The 22573-nt window shown below is 43.9% G+C and overlaps 1 protein-coding gene across 2 annotated transcripts in view; it reads left to right on the top strand.

The window, feature by feature from the left end:
- Window positions 1-4665: 4665 nt before the first annotated feature.
- The window catches only part of LOC135907646 (chymotrypsin-2-like), a 58780-nt gene continuing 40872 nt past the window's right edge, over window positions 4666-22573 (top strand). The window contains exons 1-3 of one of the 2 annotated variants that reach the window (XM_065439342.2): window positions 4666-5056; window positions 10227-10254; window positions 20052-20125. In XM_065439342.2, the coding sequence (XP_065295414.1) occupies window positions 4952-5056; window positions 10227-10254; window positions 20052-20125 (207 nt within the window). In that variant the 5' untranslated portion in view covers window positions 4666-4951. The remainder of the gene's footprint in view (window positions 5057-10226; window positions 10255-20051; window positions 20126-22573) is intronic. The other variant, XM_065439341.2, reaches the window with a different exon arrangement.

Genomic DNA, 22573 nt, shown 5'->3' on the forward strand with positions numbered 1-22573 from the left:
AGTGTCGGAAAGCCGAATCTGACAGAAAGAAACATTTTCCGTTAGCATACCGGCAGCATATTCCCCTTCATCCTGTAATGTTACTCGGCCCAGAACCGCTCTTCGACACTAACGCAGTCCTAAGTTGTCTGAAAGATGTTGTGTTGCATGTTGTTAGCCCAACATGTTCGTAGCGTCTGCTCTCTTCAGAGGATGGCGCTGCGATAGTTTTTTCGTGTATCACGTGCCTCTAGGCCCTTGTGTTTCAAGGGCTCTGGCAAGGCAACAGTGCTCCAGGCATTTTTACCATCTCATATATTTTCTATTCTGCATCATTCTTTTGCGATGGATTTTAATGTTCGTAGTATTCGTCATCTGTCATCGCCATAATTTTATAACAAGTTAATTTTACGCACTTTACAGCGAATATTTTAGGCCACTTTACAGCCAAGTTACATATTCCATAATACATCGTCGACATTACCACTTGTCATGGCGCTCTTTGGCCAAACCTGGCCCTTGCGCCACAAAAAAAAAACCACACATCATCATCATCAAGTCATGTTGGTATACCGGGCAACGAAGCGGCGGATAGATGCGCATCAATGGCAGCGCACAAAGACATAATAAACACAACTCTTCCATATAAAGATAGTATCCGTGCCATTAGGAAGGCCTTAACGTCAAAGTGGCAACACGAATGGGACCTTTGTAGAGAAAACAAGCTGCATCTTATTAAACCTGTAATAAGCGAGTGGAAATCATGCAGTCACCAACAACGGTTCTACGAGGTGATATTGTCTCGACTGCGAATTGGAAACACACATTTGACGCACAATTTCCTCCTCCGAAAAGAAAACCCGCCAACCTGCGAAAAATGCCTTCAACCTCTCACAGTCATACACATCCTAATAACATGTCCACACATCGACATACTGAGACAGAGGTTTTTACACAGCCTATATAATTCGCACACTCCATTACACCCTGCCCTATTACTTGCAGATGACCCCCTAGTGCCATTTGCTAACTTGTTCGACTTTTTAGAAAAAAGTGGTTATTTACACCAACTATGATGTAATACAGGTTTACCTATTCTAACATTGCATTTCATTTGTCTTGTGTCTGGCGCAGCATGGCCTTAGTTGCCTTTGTGCCATTAAACCCAAATTAACTAACTAACTTATTCGTTTAACGTTTATAACATTCTGGTCACTGAAGCCCTCCAAGAGTTCAGTCTCAGTAAGCTCCATCAAGTCATCGTCAGAGACAATACCACGGGTGGTGTTCATCGTGCGGTGCGGCGTTATAATTATTTGGGTTTCCCCAAATGACACTAGTGTTGACAATTTTTCATATTGTTTTTGATCGCGGAGGTCCAAGAAGAGAACACAGCTTGCCATCCTCGAAGCCTTATATCCAGGACCAAAGGCTTCAGTCAATGACTTCGAAACAAGGAAGGGCGAGATAGTTCTTACTGGTTTATCTGGTTTTGCGGAATGGATAACATGGAAACGCGGGAACGATTCTTTTTGGCGGCCAAAAAATTGGAAGACTTCATCGGTGCGCCCTCTTTTGTGGGGGCGATCAGCAAGCGGAGGGAAAGAGGTTGCCATGAAGGGATTGAATTTTCGGCAATAACGCCAGCCATCCACCGTGGAGTCCTACAAGGGGACGCTACGGGGACTGTAAGAACAGGTCCTGCAAACGCCAGCTGTACGTTATCACTATAACCAAATATGAGATAACCTAGGTTGGTTATTCACACAAGGTTAACCCTTGCTGCCTGGAAAATTAGAAGTGAGCGGAAGCTAGGAGAAGACAGGAAAGATGGAAAGTGAGAGAAAGACGAAGATTGGAGAGCGAGAGACAGGAAAAGGCAACTACCGATTTCCCCCGGGTGGGTCAGTCCGGGGGTGCCGTCTACGTGAAGCAGAGGCCAAGGAGGTGTGTTGCCTCCGCCGGGGGGCCTTAACGGTCCGAGCACCCGGCATCGGCTCAACCTCCAGGTTCCTCCTTTCCCCGGAAACGGCTAAGCCGCGCACGGCTACACGAGGGAAGGTCCAACCCTCATGTGCTCGGGTCCGTGGTGTCGCAACGCACCAAACGCCTGCTGACGCAGACGCCCCTGCGGGCCCCCACTAGGAAGCCTACACACCAGCGCTGTTTTACGGCGATGACAGCCTTTGTAAGGGTACTTGTCGTCGCCAGCTAAATGGGTGCGTTAAGCTTCCCGACAAATTATGAAATGTGGGACGCAAAATGACGAAAGACGAGCCGATAGACCACTTTTCCCACGACCTTTGGTGACGCGAAACTGATTAACTTTCTTTCAATAAACATTGCCTTCAACAGACCGAGACATGTAGCGTGTCTGAGCGCAGTACAAGACACGTATACGTTTGTTTTTTATAGAGGCTACCAAGGATAATATTTGATACAACACACTTAGAAACACACCCTTTACATATTACGTACAAGTGGAAGGCAATGACGATGCTTGATGCGTTCACATTCTTGGCGTGAGATAATACGAAGGGGGCCCAAAAGAAATTGCTGGAATGGAGACAACGTCTCAAAACTGAAGCCGGACGGCCGCCATCTTACCATAGGCACGAAAAAAACGTTGACGAATAGCGGGGATCACACGAAACACTTTCTTCCTACTCCGTGCTATTTAGGATGGTACATTTTGCCATACAGATATTGTTCGATGTTTTTCTTTCTTTCACTGATTTTAGAAGGAAGTGTAAACGTCTAGTGAAATATCGCGGTTGATGATCATGTCAGTAAGCAGCCAAAGTTAACATTTTTGCAATGAAAAATCAGATTTTATTTTTTATTTGGCTAACACTTACTCAAGCAAACAGAAATAAGCTGTAAGCGAATTTCAGCTGTTGTGGCCCTCTTTCAACGTAGAATTATAGGCGAATTCTGGCTTCAACTGTGCTGGTAAGAAACTGCGAGGGCTGACACTATAGCAATATTTTTAACACCTCCTTGGATACTACTACCACGAGCACGCCGTGGTGCCTTACAACTTGTTGCTTTAAACACGGCGCACGACATCGAATAGAAAAAAAGCGAATGTTTGAAGCGGTAAAATAAAAGGGAAAGGGAGCTAGTATATTAAAGATGCAGGGGGAATTAATGTGTGCATTGGTATAAAACCATATTGAAGAAATTCGACTGATCGCGTACCAACATGGGTATATCGGAGCATGACAAGAAAAAAGAAGTGCAGGAATGCACCATGACTTCTTGCCAAATAGGGGATAAAAATGGCTGCTCATCAAGTATGTCTGTAAACAGCGGTCAAGCCTTTGTCGTTGTCATCGCGCTAAAACAGGTCATCCATGTGGGCCCCATAGGCCCTTTAGAGAACTTGAGACAATGGGCATGTGTGCGCGGAGGGGCAACTTGTGACACTCTTCATGTGCAATTCGGTATGTGCCATTGAATATGTCGACTGTCTTGGCGAGTGCCACAGAATCAGCATGTGACGTTATGTATAGATGCCCGAATGGTCAAGCATAGTGAGGAGGAATGGAAGCGGCCACGAAAAAATGGAACGAAAGTCGGCCACAGGGAATCGAACAAATTGTCACCAGGAACAGCCGAATGCGAAACGAGAAATTAGGTGAAAAGAAATAGAGACCAGTGCATCGCATTGAGCAAGAAGCGTTGAGCTACGTAGGATTGAAGGAGATAGTGAGGTAAGAACGGTGCAGTATACGATAAAGGTGCACTTAACACCGATTCGCACATGTTCCTGGGATCCACCATGTTTCCCTCTCCAACTGAAAGCGAACATCGAGGACGATCAGGGTATACGGCACTGCACCAGGCTATAGACACCATCGGCATGACAAAAGCCCTCCATATGTGGAGCTGTACTGCTTCCTTTTATCCGGTTCAAACGAATCACGAGGAAAAGTGGCATATATTGAAAATAGGAGCTGAGGAAGAGAACTTGGCTGACATGGGAGTTAAAGAAAAAAGCTATCAGGTACAGGAGACAATGACTCGGTTAAAACATACCAATTTGTTATTGTCCTTAGAAAGAAAGCTTGCCTGAGCCACTAAAATCTAAACAATCTGTGGGCATTTTTAGTTGTCTCAATGTTCCCATATATATACGTAAGCGTTCGTAGAATTCATAAAAGATCTGTTGATATAGAGGACGCCTAGTGGGCATCGCACATCGTGATGAGAGAGAAATGTCTCTACGGAATCATCGTCCATGTGAAGAAAAAAAAAAGAAACGAACCAGACGCTGCGGTGGTTTTCTCTTGCTTTTATTTACAGTTAGCTTTGAAAGAGTCACCGATGTTCGCAAGAAAACTCATACACAACTTGTACTTTTCCCATTCATATGTCTTGCAGACTGTAAGCATCGCACGGGGTGCTGCTAAACTTCTCATCGTGAACCATAGAAATGATTGAGAGAGGCGCTTAGAAATGAACACGGCTCTTACCACAGAGGGCATTATCCCTCGTCCTCCATTCAAGGCACATACAGAGTGTCAGGCATTCAATGCCTGCCGACTAAAAGCGCAATCATTTTGTAGCGTGAGTGACTTAAAAAGAGGAGGTTATACGGTTGCCGAGCCGCTCCACTTAAACGTGACGTGCGACTTGATGTCTGACAGCCAGAACCCATATAGGGATGTTAAGTTTCGTCGCTTCAGACGAAAGTCGACGTGATCGCACGGGAAGCTTTAGAAATGAACTCCTGAAGTCGAAGAAAATTCGAGTGGCAAGCTCTTTGCACGAAGCTTTCAACCTTCATACATTAATGAAAGACGGTTAGTTTCTTTCTTCGCGTTGGCACATTTTGTGTCATCAACTCGCCTGTTGGTTACCGTGGCGACCGATAAGAAGCAGTGAAAGTGCTACGTCATACTGATGCGTCGTTCTCTTGGGACGCATCTCGATTTCGTGACCTCGGCAAGAGAGAAACACGGAAGGCATGGCTGCCTCGGCAGGTGACGACCACGTACTAAGACCTACGGCGCTTCAGCTGAAAAATGCTGCTCTCGTAATCCTTGCCATGGCGCTTCCGGTAGCTGCTTGCGTAAGTCGTTTTACTCGTACGTGCTGGGCTTGAAATGGGTTACCCATAAAACGGACTGCACTGCTATGGCTGCCGCCATGTTGTCGGGCACGCGATCATTGAGTTGTTCTGAAATGTCCAGAACTGTGCATTACTTCAGCGAAACTTTGTGTTTAATGTAATCTTATGATTTGCGAAATTGCCGCTTCCTTGTTTTTGCTGCGCAGAAAAGCATTCTTCTTGCGAAAATATGGCATCGAACATTATTAAGCCCGCTTCGATTGAAACGTTCATGTGAAACGTAAATGTAGAAGAAAAAGAAAACGCGTAGTACAATAATATAGTTCAAATTAGCGCTAGGTGCAGATTATGATCGATTAAACTTTGTCGACTAATGCTTGTACCTGAGATTAGAGTTCAAGAGTTCAAGTTCAAGTTTATTGTTGTTATGACATGTACAAAAAACGGGCTTACATATTATATACAGCATCAGGAGGTCCCAGAGTGAGAAACTGCCAGGGGGACCTCCTATCATTAGTGGGTGCATAAGAGTGTTAGAGCAGCAAGTAGAGGGCGAACAAACAAACAAAACAAAAGAAAAAAAACGCGTTAAAATACAATTCGTAGGGAACAAGTGCAAATAAATAGAAGACAATTAGATATATAGTAAAAAGAGCATTATACAGTAATATCACAATAAATAATCATAAGCAGGAATATATAGTAATATAACAAAATTCGGCTCTTCTGCATATTACGAACAGAGAAAAATACAAAATATTTTACAGAAATATGAAACCCCACGATACAATAACAGAAGTAATGTAAAGAAAATGTAATAAATATGGAAATGTTTTTATGACAAATGAAAAGATGCTTCTGCTAACAGTATTCTTTTCATATTGTGTTTAAAAAACTGCAATGAAAGAGATGATTTAATATTAGCAGGGATGCGATTCCAAAGTGAAATGCCATGGAAACGAAGTGTAAATTTACCATAGTTAGATCTGATTTTAGGTAATAGAAGGTTATTGCGTTCTGCAAACCTAGTATTATTTTTGTTCATGAGGTTATCAAAAGGAAGACTGTCTAAGGTTATTTCACGATGAAAGAGACGAAATGTAATGAGTAACAACTTGTGATAGAACAGCTGTTGAATGGGTGAAACGTTAAGATGGTGATAGATAGGTAAAGAATGGCACCGGAATGAGCTAAAGGTCATTAATTTTATTGCCTGATTTTGAAGACGTTGAAGTGGTTTTAGATGAATGGCATATGTATTACCCCATGAGGATAAACAGTATGATAAATGACTGTTAATATAAGCATGGTACAACGATCTAATAATATGAGGGTTGAAGAATGCGCGTGTTTTAATGATAATGCGGATGCCGAATGAAACCTTTTTTATTAGCGAGTTGACATGACTATTGAATTTAAGGTGTTTGTCGAGAGTAATACCCAGAAATTTAACAGTATCAGATGTCGGTATAACATAAGTATTTAACGAGACAGTTATTAGAGAAGAAATCGGTGTTTGTGGATTATGAAATACTACAAAGGTTGTTTTTAAAGGATTGATTTGAAGTTTACTATCAGTGCACCAGGAATAGACATTGTTAAGATCAGTGTTAAGTGTGTCTTGAAGTGCGGTAAGCGATTTCTGTGACGAGTAGATGGTAGTGTCATCAGCATATAACAAACAGTTACAATTGGTAAGTACATTTGGTAGATCATTTATAAATAATAAAAACAACAATGGGCCTAGTATAGAGCCTTGGGGAACGCCACAGTTAATTACTTTAGTAGAAGAGAATTGGCCATTAAGATACACTACTTGAGGCCTGTTAGACAAGTAGCTACGAATAAGAGTTAGGGATGGGCCAGTAATACCAAAAGATTCGAGCTTATACAGAAGAATAGAATGATCTAGAGTGTCAAAGGCTTTTGTTAGATCGATGAATATGGCTCCTGCAACAAACCCTTCGTCAATAAAGCGTTTAATGTTATCCGTGAAGTTAATTAATGCCAATTCCGTCGAATAATTCTGCCTAAAACCGAATTGGAATGGAGAAAGAAGATTAAATTTATTGAGATAGTGCAGATAGTTTTTCAATGGCCTTACTAAAAAACGGCAAAATGCAAATTGGGCGGTAGTTATTAATGTTTTCACGAGAACCCTTTTTGAACACAGGGATTACTTTACCCTGTTTCATCAAATCAGGAAACATGCCTGTGCTAAAAATTTTGTTAACGATATCTGCAAAAACAAATGATATGTCTGCCGCAACCAGTTTTGTTCTAGAAGGCTGAATAGAATCTAGGCCAGGTCCAGTAACATTAAGAGAAGAAATTACCTTTAAAACTTCTTCGGAAGAAACCGGTCGAAGAAAAAATGACTGAGGGCAACGTGGGAGATGGCGTAAAACACTAGGCGATAGCATGTTCTGACAAGTGGCAAAATGATCACTAAAAGCATTTAATATGTCAGGCTCGGTTGTGCATTCCTCGTTGTCGTAAATTATCTTTTTAATGCCCGTGTTAGTCTCTGTAATATTAAGAAATTCTTTAATAAGCTCCCAATTACGCCTGGTATTCATACCGTTCTGAATTATCCGTCTTTGATAATAGTCCCGTTTTGCGCGTTTAAGGATACCAGAAAGGATATTGCTATATTTCTTAAATTTAGTTCGCAAAGCTGTGTTAAACGGCTGCAGTCTCACCTTTTTGTGAAGATTATTCTTTTTTGTTATAGAGCGCAGCAACGCGTTTGTAATCCATGGATTTCTGGGAGACGAGAATCTTTGCTGAAAGGACACACGAGTTGTGCACTCATCGATATACTTTGTTATTGTTGATAAAAATTTCGAGTATGCCCTGTCAGGACAATTCTCCTCAAGAACGCTCTCCCAACAAGTGCCTTGTACCTTCTGTATAAATAACGTTTCATTGAAAGAATTTTTTGAATATTGGTGACACTGTGTACGTTTTGCGACACCCAGAAGGAAGAACACAGGATAGTGGTCAGTAATGGAATAATCTATTACTCCAGTGGTATAGTCAGAAGATGATGAGGAAAATATATGATCTATCAACGTGCAAGAACCAGAAGTGTCGCACCTGGTTGGAACATCGATTAAGGAAGAGAAACCGTAACTAAATAAGCAGTTGGTATAATCAGAACATGACTGACAGTTGGGATTAAGTATGTTGATGTTAATGTCACCACAAATGATGATGTTCTTGTTTTCATTGGTTAAGACGCTGAGTATTTCTTCTAGCACTATAGCACTATAGCACTATATAGTAGAAATATTTTTACTTTTTAAATAAAAGTACATTTTGCCTACCGGTATGACTAATACAACGGTGCCTGTTTTAGTTGAAGGGGGCAATCAAGTTAATATAACCGACTATAAATCCCTTGAATTATTTGCCTGCACTTCCGAAGACATTCGGTTCAAAGATATGCTTTCATAAGCAATAAATTCTTTATAATAATACTTTCGAATGTCACTTTGAATTTACTAGATTGAGATGCAGAGAATCAGCCCTACTACCAAAATAGCTCCTTCTAGAAAAAGTAAATGCCAGGAAAATCACTCATATTCTTAAATACGTTAAATTAGTCAAATCTTTTAAACTGTGTAATATTTTTGTCCTTATCCTACAAACACGATGTTCATCTTGTTCCTATTTTGTTTTTGGATCCATAAGCTATCAAAGACAACCTGACTTTGTTAAATACTACATTTACAAAGTGCGAGTAACCCAAAATGATGTTCCACAGGACATAATATTACTGCTATAAATGACAATACAGGCTGGCTATAGAGATCATAAGTACGACCAAATAAATGATATTTCTTGTACGAGTCTTTTTGTCAGAGCGCCTATTGAAAAGACAAGTGCGTTAGTGGTCATATCGTAGTCTAAAGCTTCATAGTTACGGTTCTATGCGGCTGATGCAAGCTATAAAAATAAAAAGGAAAAAAGGAAAAGAAGTTTCGTGAACTCTTGGTGGCACGTAGAATATGTCTTTGCTGAGATCTCGAAAGCACTTCTTTTCAAAGTTGTAGAAGAATCTGGTGCACAACGTGTCATACTGCAGATATAACGTCGCAGAAATTCCCTTCAATTTCCCAGCAGTGAGAGACGCATTTAACCATATTACGCAATGACAACGCCAAAAGCTGGCTTCCCCGACATGCCTTAAGCAGCAATTTTCTTTTCCCATTTGTGAACCGCGCACGATGACATTCCTTGATCACGGTCCTAAAATCTGCAATGATTCCCCACTTATACTTAAAAACTACCTCCCCGAAATTTAAAAGCTTCCAAGCCGGCTGTATTTTCTTCAGTCATAAAAACGTTACTGGATGATATATGCTGCGTATGTTTGAATATATATTTGTTGCTTCACTTTAACAATGTGGATAAATGTGCGCTTGTATAGGGAATTCAGAAAAGAACTTCTCACGCCTTTAAGTTGTTGGGAACAAGGTGAAAATATGAAGTGCAAAACGCGTAACCTGTAACTGCGTCATCGCTTCTTGTCGCAGTCACTGGAAATTGCGTGCTGTAAAGCGCACTGTTCACGACGGGGCGCTATATTGGTGTTATATAGCCACGGTGCGTTAACTGGCGGTTTGGTTTGATTTAAACGACGAACGAGGACAAATTTTCTTTCGCGAAAGAGTGCCCTATAGATATTGTTCAATGAACTTAAAGATGTTGGCGACTATAGCATTGTCGTTTTGTCTACGAGGTTGTTCAATGTTGAAGGGTGATAACACGGCCTAAAGTGACTTGCTGTTGGCGCATACGCGATATAAATAAAGAAGCACAGAAAGCAAACACAGCCCAAGAGAAAAAGAGGGCGCACACAAAACAAGTGTTGCCGTCTACTGCTTACTATATATACATGTGTAATTCGCGCATGCGCCGAAGCATTCATGAGAAAGAAAAAGGAAGAAAGTTTGACAATACAGAGTACGACTCGAAGAGTGACTATTTTCGCGTATGAAAAAAAAACAAGGCAACAGAAAGCTTCCCTTTAAATGTGCAGCTGAAGCACTACGAATAAATTTGCTACGACTGATTGTTTTTTATCCTTGGAAGCTGCTGTCCGCGGTGAAGGTAATAGAATGTGTTCTCGCATCAAATGTGACCCTTATTTTTCTTTCCACAGAGAATAGACGCTGAAATTAACCCGCCCGGTGAGTGAAATCTTGATTTCCTAAACGCCAAGTTTGCAATACCATTTGAAGTTTGAGGTATATGGCATAACGAAGAGCATGGTCGTATCGAGAAATAGAAACTTTTGTGCCCCTGTTTCACTGGAGGTGATGAAAAAATGCGAAATTTGAGCGCAGCTCTATACGTGTTTCCATTTCGCGATATTTTGAAGCAAAGAATTTGAGAGAGACATGTAGCAGAGTCGGTAATGGTCGAAAATCTGATCTGCGGATCAAGCGAGCCGGCGTTTATACATGACTCGTCAAAGGTTCCAGTGTGATCGCTGGTGCCGCATGGCTTCCAGAAAGTACTATACAATTCGCATAGCGCATACAATCAGATTAAGAAACAATCTCGCACAATAACAACCAAAACAAGCGCGAACGAGACCGACCCAACAGAACCAAACAGGCGCGGGCGAGAGCTTTGGCGCGAGCAGACGATAGTACGAAACGAGCGGATCGGCTGAGACCAGACACGAGTGCGCATCGAGCCGTAAGGAGGGTCCGCATGACACCAGCATCGCGCGCGCACGTCACTGAAGGGGCCGCTCTCATTGGTCTCCGCCATTCGCGACTCGCGTCCTCCGTCTCCCACTCCAGCGAAGGGGGGCGGAGCTGGTTACGAGGCCGACGCCGACGACGACGACGCCGACGACGACGCGAAACCCAGGAACGGACGCCAAAGAGCTGCGCTCTAAAAAATGGTGACGGTTTCACCTCAAGGTCGAAGCAATCGCATCGACAGCAAGGCGTAGAGCTGCACTGGGCCACTTCGGACGGTGCTCCAAGCAAACATGTGCTCGACACGGTGTCATAAGGCAGTCCACAACAAGGTAGCTTTCTTGCTGTCTCATGGCTGTCTCAGACGGCTGGCGTGATGAAGAGCGTCGCCAGGGTGGCTGGGGAGGGGGGCATCGCGGGAATCACAACTCGAGCGTGCACTGAATCAGACGGACGCAAGAGCGTCTGCGTTGGTCAGCAGAGTCAGTCAACTCTCAAACAATGTTAGCGCGACGTTTACTGCCTTTCGGCTCAGACCAATGCGCTGACGCGCAGAAGCTCAGGTGGAACGCTCAGGTGTCCACGCGCAGAACGCTCACGCCAGCAGTGGAAGGCATAAGGCCGTGCTCCGGAGGGGAGGGGGGGGAGGTGGCTGGTGAAGTATTTTGTGCCAATCTAGTGGACATACAGACATGTACGCTAGGTGGACACTTGCATTATGCCCCCATGTGGCTCCGATTGAGCAGAGTGGAGCGTCGACGGAGCGTCAACTCGCCGAATTTGTAGCCAAACACACTTCGCCTTCACTGGAGACACCAGGGAGTTCGAGGCTTAGGGGACACAAGTGCTGGGGCCCCCGTCCGCATGCGCCGTCGACAGCGGGTCAGCATGACGGCTGCGACGGTGGCGCCACCGGTGGGAATGCGCTCTGCGAATTTATGTAATTGCTTTCATAATGATAAATTCTTCATAACTCCTGTACCAAAGGAACACGCCTTACAGATTCGCCGACTTGTTGTGAAGTTATCGAAACGAAATAGCTTCTGCAACTTTTACGGCCTTCTAGGTTTCGGTGTTCGTAATGCGATGCTCTACGCATACTTGGCAAGTGGATTCATGCGTTTTCTTTTCTGTGCCCCACTGTTCTGTTGATTGCATTAGCGTGTGGCTGAACAAATTATTTGACGTCGAGTACGGTTTCTTTCAAACGACTAACGGAATTCGGTGCCAGTGCAGTTGATTCGGGAACATTGGACGCATTTCGTGCACACGGTTCTTGATCAATATATTTGCGAGAAACTGACCAAACGGAAGCATTGCTCTTTTTCCCTCTTTCAAAAAAATAAAGACAAGAAAAAAGCATACACTGTTTTCTACTCATCAAGAAATCATGCTATTGAAGTATATACTTCCTGCAAGAAAAATTTTCAGGTACTGCTTGTTTCGTTAATACGAAACAAGCAGTACGGAGAACAAAGCCGCTCACTGCCACATTTGTACATGTAGTCGAGATAGAGCTAAATATAGGCCAATTTCCTATATGAGTGCTGTCACCATCGACAGTGATCGTGTGATTGGTTGAACTGCATCTTTTGGGGTGCCCGCATAACTGTTACATCTTCGATAGAGCGGTCAATACATTCGTATAGAATTTCGTGGACCTATATCTGAAGTATCACAATCGTGAACTTTATGAGAAGTTCAGGTATCTACAGGTGCTTTTGGATACCTTGGGGCTACGAATGTCTTTGGCATTCATCGCAGGTTTCTTTCGTCCAACGTATACTTGCTAGGGTGCGTACTCCTATAAAGTTGTGGCAGTATGCAAAAAGAAAATATGTCATCCTCTGAGGATTCATACAAGAAATGGAGACTGGTACGAATACGGGTACCTAAGGGTTGGACAATATCAAAGCGATATTAAAGAACCGTTGATAGTTATAAATGCACCACGCGAAATGCCGATCCCATACGCTGGAGGAAACGGTTTAAGTGAAGCTATCAGTGGTGTTTGCAAAAACTGTGCTCTTGATTAGCGAACATCTAAAAATATGCAGCGCAAGAACTATTTGGGCGCATCTTAACCGGGAACCATCTCGCAAAACATAAGGTTGTAGCGCTCGATTATTCGAATCCCGCGCATAACGACAACGAAACGATCACGATTGCAAGACGGTGGCTTAAAGGTCGATCCACATGACGGACCAAGTCTGTGGGCCGATCGGTCACGTGATGCGACGTCACGGCCCGGCGCGGTCCGGCCCGGCGCAGAGCACATCCACATGGCGGACAGCCATAGCAGACGGCCAAGCAGACCAACCAGCTACACTCTCGGCCAGAGTGTTATCACTGTTATAATTCTGGCTCCAGTCCCACAAAGCCAGGAACTGCTCAACGAGGTATACAAAACAAAGGAACCTCCTCGTCACTCCAAGAGGACACGGTGTTTTAAAAATACATCTGTGGCACAAATGTGTAGGCGGAACGGCGGGCATGAAACGACTGGCTTGACTGGCTTTTGCTAAGCTGAAAACTAGATTGGATTTGGCTGAAGACACTCTGTTGCCGGACAACATTCGTTGGCTACGCCAAAATCGCTGCGGTTTGCATGCGGTCCGCCGCCAAAACTGAAGCGCGAAAAGTCTAGGCGATTTATTGGACCGAGAGGGCCGTGGTCTTGCTCGCCCCAACGGCCGTACGCACAAACTGGTGACGTCCTATCACGTGATGCGCGGACCACGGTCCAAAAGAGCAATTTGGTCCGTCGTGTGGATCGGTCGTAACGAGGACCCAATGACGACGATGCGTTGTTGTCGAGGGCATGACGACAATGACATGGCGACATTGGAATCACTGCTGCATAATGACGACGGAGGAACGATAACGATGGCATAACGATGACTGGGTGGCGAGGACACAATGACGACTACGAATTAATAGTGACGTCACGGCGAACATGGCACGATGTTGATGTTGGTGAAGACAGCGTAATGAGCAAAGAAGGATGACGATTGAATGACGCCGACGGTGTAAAGGTGTCAGCATCCCGACAGTGAGATGACGACGCTGCAGTGAAGATGATAGCATCCTGCGCATGATGACAAGGAATGGACGACGACGGCACGACCACTACGGTACGACGGCGACAACATGGTGCCACTTGCATAACGACGCTGTTGTGGCCCCGACGGAATGGCGACAACAGGATGATGACTCTGGAACCAATGATTTTTCCCGTGATAGCGACGGCGTGACGACAGTGGCATGACGAAGCTGCAATGACGGCGTTGCTATCATGACGACGGCATGCAGACGACAGCAAGACGACACTGTGATTCATCATCAGCCTGATTACGCCCACTGCAGGGCAAAGGCCTCTCCCATACTTCTCCAACAACCCCGGTCATGTACTAATTGTGGTCATGCCGTGTCTGCAAACTTCTTAATCTCATCCGCCCACCTAACTTTCTGCCGCCCCCTGCTACGCTTCCCTTCCCTTGGGATACAGTCCGTAACCCTTAATGACCATCGGTTATCTTCCCTCCTCATTACATGTCCTACCCATGCCCATTTCTTTTTCTTGATTTCAACTAAGATGTCATTAGCTCGCGTTTGTTCCCTCACCAAATCTGCTCTTTTCTTATCCCTGAACGTTACACCTATCATTCTTCTTTCCATAGCACGTTGCCTCGTCCTCAATTTGAGTAGAAGCCTTTTCGTAAGCCTCCAGGTTTCTGCCCTGTAGGTGAGTACTGGTAAGACACAGCTATTATATACTTTTCTCTTGAGGGATAATGGCAACCTGCTGTTCATGATCTGAGAATGCCTGCCAAACGCACCCCAGCCCATTCTTATTCTTCTGATTATTTCCGTCTCATGATCCGGATCCGCAGTCACTACCTGCCCTAAGTAGATGTATTCCCTTACGACTTCCAGTGCCTCGCTGCCTATTGTAAATTGCTGCTCTCTTCCGAGACTGTTAAACATTACTTTAGTTTTCTGCAGATTAATTTTTAGACCCACTCTTCTGCTTTGCCTCTCCAGGTCAGTGAGCATGCATTGCAATTGGTCGCCTGAGTTACTAAGCAAGGCGATATCAATAGCGAATCGCAAGTTACTAAAGTATTCTCCATTACCTTTTATCCCCAGTTCTTCCCAATCCAGGTTTCTGAATACCTCCTGTAAACACGCTGTGAATAGCAGTGGAGAGATCGTATCTCCCTGCCTGACGCCTTGCTTTATTGGGATTTTGTTGCTTACTTTATGGAGGACTACGGTGGCTGTGGAGGCGCTATAGATATCTTTCAGTATTTTTACGAATGGCTCATCTACACCCTGATTCCGTAATGCCTCCATGACTGCTGAGGATTCGACTGAATCAAACGCTTTCTCGTAATCAATGAAAGCTATATGAAAGGGTTAGTTATATTCCGCACATTTCTCTATCACCTGATTGATAGTGTGAATATGATCTATTGTTGAGTAGCCTTTAGGAATCCTGCCTGGTCCTTTGCTTGACAGAAGTCTAAGGTGTTCCTGATTCTATTTGCGATTACCTTAGTAAATAGCTTGTAGGCAACGGATAGTAAGCTTATCGGTATATAACTTTTCAAGTCTTTGGCGTCCCCTTTCTTATGGATTAGGATTATGTTAGCGTTCTTCCAAGATTCCGGTACTCTCGAGGTCATGAGGCATTGCGTATACAGGGTGGCCAGTTTCTCTAGAACAATCTGTCCACCATCCTTCAACAAATCTGCTGTTACCTGATCTTCTCCAGCTGCCCTCCCCCTTTTCATATCTCCCAAGGCTTTCTTTACTTCTTCCGGCGTTACCTTTGGGATTTAGAATTCCTCTAGACTCTTTTCCCTTCCATTATCATCGTGGGTGCCACTGGTACTGTATAAATCTCTATAGAACTCCTCAGCCACTTGAACTATCTCATCCATATTAGTAATCATATTGCCGGCTTTGTCTCTTAACGCATACATCTGATTCCTGCCAATTCCTAGTTTCTTCTTCACTGTTTTTAGGCTACCTCCGTTCCTGAGAGCATGTTCAATTCTGTCCATATTATACTTCCTTATGTCAGCTGTCTTACGCTTGTTGATTACCTTCGAAAGTTCTGCCAGTTCTTTTCCAGCTGTAGGGTTAGAGGCTTTCATACATTGGCGTCTTTTGATCAGATCTTTCGTCTCCTGCGATAGTTTGCAGGTATGCTGCCTAACGGAGTTACCACCAACTTCCACTGCACACTCCTTAATGATGCCCAGAAGATTGTCGTTCATTGCTTCAACACTAAGGCCCTCTTCCTGAGTTAAAGCCGAATACCTGTTCTGTAGCTTGATCTGGAATTCCTCTATTTTCCCTCTTACTGCTAACGCATTGATCGGCTTCTTATGTACCAGTTTCTTCCGTTCCCTCCTCTGGTCTAGGCTAATTCGAGTTCTTACCATCCTGTGGTCACTGCAGCGCACCTTGCCGAGCACGTCTACATATTGTATGATGCCGGGGTTAGCGCAGAGTATGAAGTCTATTTCATTTCTAGTCTCACCGTTCGGGCCCCTCCACGTCCACTTTCGGCTATCCCGTTTGCGGAAGAAGGTATTCATTATCCTCATATTATTCTGTTCCGCAAATTCCACTAATAACTCTCCCCTGCTATTCGTAGTGCCTATGCCATATTCCCCTACTGCCTTGTCTCCAGCCTGCTTCTTGCCTACCTTGGCATTAAATTCGCCCATTAGTATAGGGTATTTAGTTTTCACTCTACCCATCGCCGATTCCACAGAAGCTTTTGACTTCCTTGTCATCAAGAGTGGATGTAGTGGCGTAGACCTGCACAATCTTCATTCTGTACCTCTTATTAAGTCTCAGAACAAGACCTGCCACCCTCTCGTTAATGCTATAGAATTCCTGTATGTTACCAGCTATATTCTTATTAATCAAGAATCCGACTCCCAGATCTCTTCTCTCCGCTAAGCACCGGTAGCACAGGACGTGCCCGCTTTTTAGCACTGTATATGCTCTTTTGGCCTCCTAACTTCACTAAGCCCCATGATATCCCATTTACTGCCCTCTAATTCCTCCTATAGCACTGCTAGACTCGCCTCACTAGAGAACGTTCTAGCGTTAAACGTTGCGAGGTTCATATTCCAATGGCGGCCTGTCCGGAGCCAGTGATTCTTAGCACCCTCTGCTGCGTCGCAGGTCTGACCACCGCCGTGGTCAGTTGCTTCACCGCTGCTGGGGACTGAGGGCCGGGGTTTGATTGTTGTGTTCATATAGGAGGTTGTGGCCAAGTACTGCACCAGGGTGGCGAATCCTGCTCTGGTGAGGGAGTGCGTTACCGGTTCTGGTCACCAGAATCAGGCCACACTCCAGGCCTGGCTTGTACAATTTTAACAACACGCGGATTTTTTTTTTCATTTTTTAATCCGATGGAAAATTGCCGGCGCCAAGATTCGAGCCACGGACCTTTTGCACGCGAGGCGGGTGTTCTACCTCTACGCCACCGCTGCACCGCTGTGATTACGATGCTAAAAATGATAACGTCAGTATGACAACGACGGCGCGAGCACGGCCACTCGACGTCAATGGTCAGACAACGCTGCAGTGGCAACTGTAGAGGGACGACGGCGTGAAGGTGACGATGTGACGTTATCGGCAAGACGACCACGGTAAGACAACGGTTGGAATGAAGGCGATGGAAATAGTAACGGAGGGATGACTGGGACGACCTGATGACGAAAGCGCGTGTTGAGACTCATTTGCGCTTGCGCAGAACTTCTGTAGCACCAGGTGGCGTCGTTCTGCACAATTCCAATAAGGTGACCGACACACCCCCAATGTCAGACGCAATGTGGCCCAAGTTATTGTATAATCGGCAAAATAGCATCCGCCAGTAATCGAAAAATGGGGGGAAGGGCCGAGGAAAGGGCTTCGCTTTAATACTTGGCAAAAAATGCTATTACACGTCACACAGAGGCAAAAAACAATATGTGCCTCTTCTCTTTATTGTGCCTTTCCGCTCTTTGCTGACCGAGGCTGTTACTGTATTATCGAATAGATTACGAACGTGTTGATCAACTTACGCACATGACAGCACACCTGTAACAAATCGCTTTTCGTATAGCCATCTGTACCACCCCTAAAGGTGTACCTGTGAGCGGTTCTTTTCTCTGAGGAACTGTGCCATCAAACAAGAAAGGGCATTTAAATTTTCACACAGGAACAAACATGCGGCTTCAAGTCCATCTTTCCTTTATTGAAGCGAACTTTACAATGCCTCATTTCTCATTCTCTGGTGCGTCTGCTCGGTCAGTATTCCGTTGTTCAAACTGAACCGATCCCAGAGGCAGTGTAATGAGCGGTCGCATGCATCACGTGAATCACGTCGGGGAAGGCGTGGGGGAGGCGGGGGATGCGGGAGGGGATCTTTGGGTCTTGCTGGTTTGTCGAGCAGGCCCTCACTGCTATATGCTTTAAAGCACGCTGCAGAAGATGGACAGGTTTATAGCATCCAATTTGCCGCTTCACGGAAACTTCGCTTCTCATAGATTCCAGCATGAGCGTTGGATCGGCATTTAAAGTTTTTTCGTTTCTGTCAGAGAAAATGACCTGTGGTCGCCCCCAGCTTATCACTCTGGTGCTAGATGCAAGGCAGGGGTAATTGGGCAACCATGAAAAAGGCCTTCCTTTTTAGAAACGAAAGTAAAATAGGCTAATGGTGACGGTGAAGGTGATTATGGCAGAGGCAGCATAGTTTTCATTGACTAGAAAGTGTTTGACATTGCATGCATATATCTCATCCACTTCGAGCAGTTGAATAAGACTAAAATCCTGAGGAGGAAATTTCACGGTGCGTAAAAACATCAGATCGCGTCATCTGTTCAGTTGCTGCAAAACGTACATTTTGTTATCATATAACCAGACGAATTCTCTTACTCTTATGTCCTTTCTGAATTATTATAGATGAACTAGGCGAAAAATGTACACGCACGTGCACACACAAACATAATATATATATACTCTTTTTCACGGAGATTCCATAATCACTTCACTTTCATGCGCATATACGGTAAAACAAATGCATTTAATTCATCTGCACTACCACGTGCCATTCGTCTCTGGAATGACCCCTCTGATATCATAGCCTCCATATCTAATCCCGACACCTTCCACTCTCAGGTACTCATGCTTTTTCCATTTAATACCATTCACGAGTGGCCAGTCTAGTGTATGATATCGTGCATTTTTGCCATGTTGCATATCATTTTCATAAATGGTATTCATTTTCTCTGTTAACAGTAACAAGTGTTCGTGGTCCTCCAGATATTGCTTTGTATTCCTTGTGCCTTCACTATTGTGTAACATGGTAATCTTTTTATGGCACTGTTCCTATTGGAAATTTGTAGTTTTTATACTTTTACTGCTGAATATGCCCCCTTACTTTATGCCCTGCCATAGGGCCTGTAAGGTTCTTTAGAGCAAATAAATAAATAATATATATATATATATATATATATATATATATATATATATATATATATATATATATATATATATATATATATATATATATATATATAATGTATCGATCCGATAACAATCCCACAACCTCGTATTGCGCCGCCAATGTCTGTGGGTGGTGGCGCTGGCTAATGCTCCCAGGGTTCTACTAGGAAACATAAATGCCCAAAAAAGTGGATGGAGAAACGGCGTCGTGGAAGCTCAATTGGTAGAGCATCGCGCGCGAAATGCGAAAGTTGTGGGATCGTTCCCCACCGTTGGCAAGTCATTTTTTCATCCACTTTCATTTCCATTATTTACCGTTTCTTTATTTCATTTATTAAGCACAAGCGAATTCCCCTATGTTGTCCTTGGTGTCAGTGTTTGTTGGCTTCTTAAGAGATCACTAATAAAAAGTTAACCCCTTTCTAATTGTTCGTATATATATATATATATATATATATATATATATATATATATATATATATATATATATATATATATATATATATATATATTCCAAGAGAAGGGAAGCGTAGGAGGGGGTGGTAGAAAGTTAGGTGGGCGGAGGAGATTAAGAAGTGTGCAGGAACAACATGACCACAATTAGCACAAGACCGGGGTGGTTGGAGAAGGGTGGGGGAGGCGTTTGCCCTGCAGGGGCGCAACCAGGCTGATAATATATATATATATATATATATATATATATATATATATATATATATATATATATATATATACACATATATATATACGATGCATTGCAGAGTGTGGTGAACAGGAGCCGACGGGAAGGATATCCAAAGGCGATCCAGTCACCAAGGAGCAGATTCCATGGATGGTAAGTGAAAATGGTGATCTTGAGTCCCCTTGCTATACGTACGATTTATGCACAAAGCACGCACTTTCATGGAAGCGTCGCATACGTAAAGATGGGTCGAGGTAAGATGAAATAAAAATGAATCTCGGAATGATAGTGGTAGTCACGTTGTCCTTTAATGCAATTGATAAAAGCTCAAGAAAGGTTCGCAATACAGGAATGTAGCTCTACTGGGATTTTCCAGTACAACAAAAGCTCCCCCTAACTTACTCACATCATTCTTTATTCACGTACCTGGTTTTAACGAACACCTAAGACCCCGTGGACATCCGACTAGGCGAGCTTTACTAAACGTTCATTCACGCCTTTCACCTTATCCACCACTTTCCGAGACATGCTGCTAATAGTCAAAATACAGCCAAGAGGAAAGGACGCCCAGAAAACGTTTGCGACGATAATAGCCGCTGCTTAGTATTGTCTTTATATTCACATTCAAGAGGGACAACCAGCCTTCAGTTAATGTAGGCGTTGAGTCTGCGTCTTCAACCGTTAAATTATGGGGTTTTACGCGCCAAATCCACTCCCTGATTATGAGGCACGCTGTAGTGGAGGACTCCGGAAATTTAGACCACCTAGGCTTCTTTAACGTGCGCCTAAATCTAAGTACACGGGTGTTTTCGCATTTCACCTCCATCGAAATTCGGCCGCCATGGCCTGGGTTCGATTCCGCGACCTCGTGCTCAGCAGCCCAACACCATAGCCACTGAGCAACCACGGCGGGCGTCTTCAAGCGTTAGAACAGCACAAAATCTAAACGCCTGCTCACGGAAAAAAAAATCACAAGCTATATATCACCTACCTTTCTTCTTTTTTTCAGTCATGGTCTCGTTACAGCAGGTGGCGTTATTCACGTCGAAACACAGCATATGCGTAACCAGGGGTAGCTGGGTGTTTGCTTGGTTCCGCAGAAGAATAAAAATCGCCTTATAGTGATAATTAGGAATACATGGATAATTACGAAACGCAAGAAGGTTTATTTGCTTCTAAGTTTTGGTATTCCAGTTTTCTGAGAGAAGAAATCGACCAAGTAGATACTCTATTCAATTTGCATATCGTGTCGTAATTCAAAGTGAGATAAACTTTCCTCCAAGACTATGGCTATGTAACATTCTGAGATTTCAAGAGTGGATATCTTACGGGAAACAAGAGCGCGGGGTGAAAATAATGGTCGCTAAAGTTCGCGAATCGTGTTTCTACTCCATGAAGACCACAGAGTAGCGTGTGTCGAGACAATGTGCCAAATCGAAATACCAATGAGAAGCACAAGGTTTCTTGCCCTTGGCGCAGTTTGTTGCGTACATCTGCTGCGTCGAGGAAAATTTGGGGTGGCCAGCTGCCGAGAGAAACAATCCAGGATCAACAAAGCGGCAATAGAAATGCTTTTTAAGAAAAATGCAGTGCAAAAAACAAAAACACAAAAACCAACGTGCTCTTTACTGCTCCTTGACCAATGTGCTCCTTGATTCACTCTATAATAACCCGGCCTTGTTTTCTGGCCTTGTTTTCCCGCAGTACTTCGGTACCGTGGATGCCAAATTTCTTTGTAGCCGATAAATACTACTGTCATACAGTTCAGTCCAATACAGGCGTCGGGATAAGATGCTCAATGGAAGACATGGCATTTTTAAATACTTCTTGGTGTGAAAAGTACGGGTGTTCGTTATAATCGAAGGTCTGTTAAAATCTGATAATTTCGGTATGCGCGAGTGATCGTAACTATAAAAAAAGCGGTGTTTCTGGCTTGAGCTAATCTTTCGACACGGGAACTTGACTTCGTGCGCATCAATAACAGCAAAAAGAGCAACGTATATAAGCGTACTATGTCACGCCTATGATCGGTTGCCGGCGTAACATAAAACGGTTCAGTTGTGCCGCCCTCTATGGCATCATGGTTCGCTGTAACAGACAGGTGACAATCTGGGTAAGTTTGGTGGTGTCGTACGAATGAGCCAAATTATTGGTGGATTGTGCTTCGTACAAAGATGGCCAGGCCTATATTACAAAAGTGTGGCTTCACGTTTGATCCGGAATGATTGCGATCACATAGGGATTTGCTGCGATTGGGTTTGATTTCTCGACAAAGCACATCACAGGTTTTTTTTCGTTGCTGCTCGTGGTTCTTTGTTCTGCTTTGTAACCTCACGACATCTATTTAGAGCAGCTTTCCTACAATTAATTCCTGTAATGCTACAAAGAAACTTGGCATCCACAGTACCGAATAAATAAATTAAGACTCTTTATGCGTGTCGTTACCCTGTTTGGTAACTCAGATAATCTATCATTGTGATCTGTGCTAAGTTACATTTGCTTCTAACGTCCTGGCAGTCCGTTAATCGCGTCCTGCGTATGAGCGAGAATGGATGCGCGGAAACGGGAGTCAGTCCATCAACCTATGCTTTCAGGTCGTGA

The sequence above is a fragment of the Dermacentor albipictus genome, chromosome 10, assembly GCF_038994185.2.
Source record: "Dermacentor albipictus isolate Rhodes 1998 colony chromosome 10, USDA_Dalb.pri_finalv2, whole genome shotgun sequence".
Taxonomy (NCBI): domain Eukaryota; kingdom Metazoa; phylum Arthropoda; class Arachnida; order Ixodida; family Ixodidae; genus Dermacentor; species Dermacentor albipictus.